This window comes from Pteropus medius, unplaced genomic scaffold (assembly GCF_902729225.1).
Source record: "Pteropus medius unplaced genomic scaffold, Ma_sr-lr_union100, whole genome shotgun sequence".
NCBI lineage: Eukaryota > Metazoa > Chordata > Mammalia > Chiroptera > Pteropodidae > Pteropus > Pteropus medius.
Window position 1 is genome coordinate 9,556,942 of NW_024356249.1, and position 2,435 is coordinate 9,559,376.

The following is a 2,435-nucleotide window of genomic DNA, read 5'->3' on the forward strand; positions in this document are numbered from 1 at the left end:
GTCATTATCCCCGCACTCGGTGGAGACGGCGCCTCCGCGCCGGAATCCGCGGGCCTCTCCATGGCCGCGCCGTCTGAGGCACCTCGCGAACCCTTTTCCTCGGGCTCCCGACCCCTTGCCTCTCCTGCTCTACTCTGCCTGCCTCGCGGAGGTGGCTCCTCCTCAGGTGGCCCGGCAGGGGCCTCCCCCAGCAGACCTGTCACCCGACACCCAGGAAGCGCGCGGCCCCATCCTGGGTCCTCTTTGTTCCCCCGCCGGGCTCCGCGCTCGGGCGCCGCCTCCTCCCGCGTCGCGCTGTGGAGGTTCGGGGCGCCGCCCTCAGCCCGGCCCGAAGGCGCCTCAGGTTCCGTCCATCCGGCCCGCTCCGAACGAAGGCCCTTCATGCCTTGTTTCTCCCGGGTGGACTACGCGCGGAGCTGGGAGGCGGCGGTGCGCCCAGCCCGGAGCCGGCGCAGGTGAGTGTCTGGGGCGGGGCCAGGTGGAGCCAGAGCCGGGCGGCGTAGAGAAGGTGGAGGCGGGCGCCCCGGGGCCGTGCTTGAACCGGAGTTGCGGGCGGGCCGCCGGGCAGGCGGGGTCTGCTCCGCGCGGCCGGCCTTCGGGGATGACGCGGCAGTGCAGCCTTCCGGCCGAGGCGCCCACGCGGCTCTGTGATCCTGGGGCCCCCCGTGGAGACTCGTGCGCCCAGCACCGTGCCCCAGCCCGAACCGCCGCGCGATTTCAGTGCTTTCGATTGCGCTTGGTGAGGTGCGTATCGCGCGGGCCTTGGCACCTCCCTGGGGAATCGACCGGGGGTCGCGCCGGCGTTTCGCCGCCCTAGTGGGCTCAGGTGGAAGCGCAGGGCTGCGAGGCGGGCGGCGATTAGGGCTGGGAAGGTCCCGCTCCAAGGGCTAGCTAGTGTCTGAAGCTCCCTCAGGGCTTTCTGGCGGGTCTTTACCGATTCTGTGTCCCCAGAACGGCCCCGCCCAGTCTCGGCAGGGGATGGGGAAGCAGTTCTCAGACCTCCAGATCGGCTCTGCTTCGCCGCCGCCCTTACTGGAGCCTGGGAGCACGCAGCTGAGACCCGCTCCAGGCCCCGACCCCCATTCCTGTTAGCGCTCGCGAGCACTCCGCCCCTCTGGGCTCCGCTCTGGGTTCGGCGGCTGGACGGCGCGCCCCGGACGCCTCACCGGTGCGCGCATCCTAGGAACTGGGCTGTGAGGGTGCGCCCCGGAGTCAGGGATCGCTCGATTTCGCGGAGCCTTCCAGGCTAAGACATTCGCTTTCCCTTCCCCCAGTCCCTGGCCTCCCTCACACTTCGTATAGACGTACCCGCCGGGGGCTGGGGGTGCTAATACTGGCTCAGAGCGATTAGAAGCCGGCAGCCCTAATCAACCTCCCCGCCCCCATTCGTTAGGTGAGAATCCAGCTCTCTGCGTTTTGCCGGGCTTCGCAAATCTCTTGAGGATTAAAAGTCCGATTTTCCTCCTGGGGGCCAGGTGGCGGATGTCTACGCGACGCCCCTGGTCCTCTGGCGGCGTCACTGGGTTTCACCAGGTGCGCACCACCCTCTTCCTGTCCCGCAGTGAGCCCGACGGGCACCAGATCGGCAGGTCTCCGAGTCGAGGCTAAGCCTTCCAAGAAGTCTGTCCTGACTGCGGACTGAGCAGCCCCAAGGGAAGGTGGCCCCACACTCAGCTCTCAGCCGCGACTGGCCAGTGCATTCCCGGCGAGGCTCCTGGGCGCGGAGCTGCAGCCTCCGCTGCATGTTTCTTTACCGTTCATGGTCGCCCCTTTATGCACTTTATGACCTGGCCCTGTTCCTGGGAGGGGAATGGGGGGCCTCTGAAGTCGGCCTTATGCAAAGAAGAAAAAATTCCGGGGTACCATTCTCACTTGTGAGAATTTCGTTTATTCCTTTTCCCGTACAAGGCGGATTAAGGGGGCCCAGTGGCTCCTGTCCTGAGCCCGCACAGCTCCAGTCACCGCGTTGACGGTGGCTGCGTGGCGACTAGGGCCTCGTTGAAAAAGCTTTGGGCCCCTCCGCCGGAACTTGGTGAGGAGACAGGGAGGCAGGCACCACGCCCTGGGCATGTCCGAGAGCCCCAACCTCCCCCAGCCTCCAGCCCCTTGGTCATCGGGGATATTCGATGTATACCAGAGGGACCAGGACTCGGCTGGGCTTGGGTGGAGCAGCTCGAATCCTGGACTCAGGAATCGTTGCGCAGATGCCAAGGGGCGAGCCGCCGGGCCTCTGATGGTGAAAAATCCCGGATCTCAGAGTACTTAGGGCCTCGGGTCCCAGTGGCTCACCTCTAGGGACTCCCCCAGCACTGGAAGGGAGCACAGGACCTACCCTGTGTGCCTGGGTGACTGCGTGGAGGGAGGGAAACCTCTAGAGGAAGCGAGACTCAGAGGTGTCTGAAGATGGTCTTTAGCAAAGTTTAGGAGTGGCGGTC

General features: G+C 66.2%; 1 protein-coding gene across 1 annotated transcript; it reads left to right on the plus strand.

Moving 5' to 3' along the window:
- Nucleotides 1-2,435, plus strand: LOC120601122 (translation initiation factor IF-2-like). The gene is made up of 2 exons (XM_039860783.1): nucleotides 1-455; nucleotides 1,563-2,435. The coding sequence occupies exons 1-2, from the start codon at nucleotides 61-63 to the stop codon at nucleotides 1,606-1,608; spliced, it is 441 nt and encodes a 146-aa protein (XP_039716717.1). The 5' UTR covers nucleotides 1-60; the 3' UTR covers nucleotides 1,609-2,435.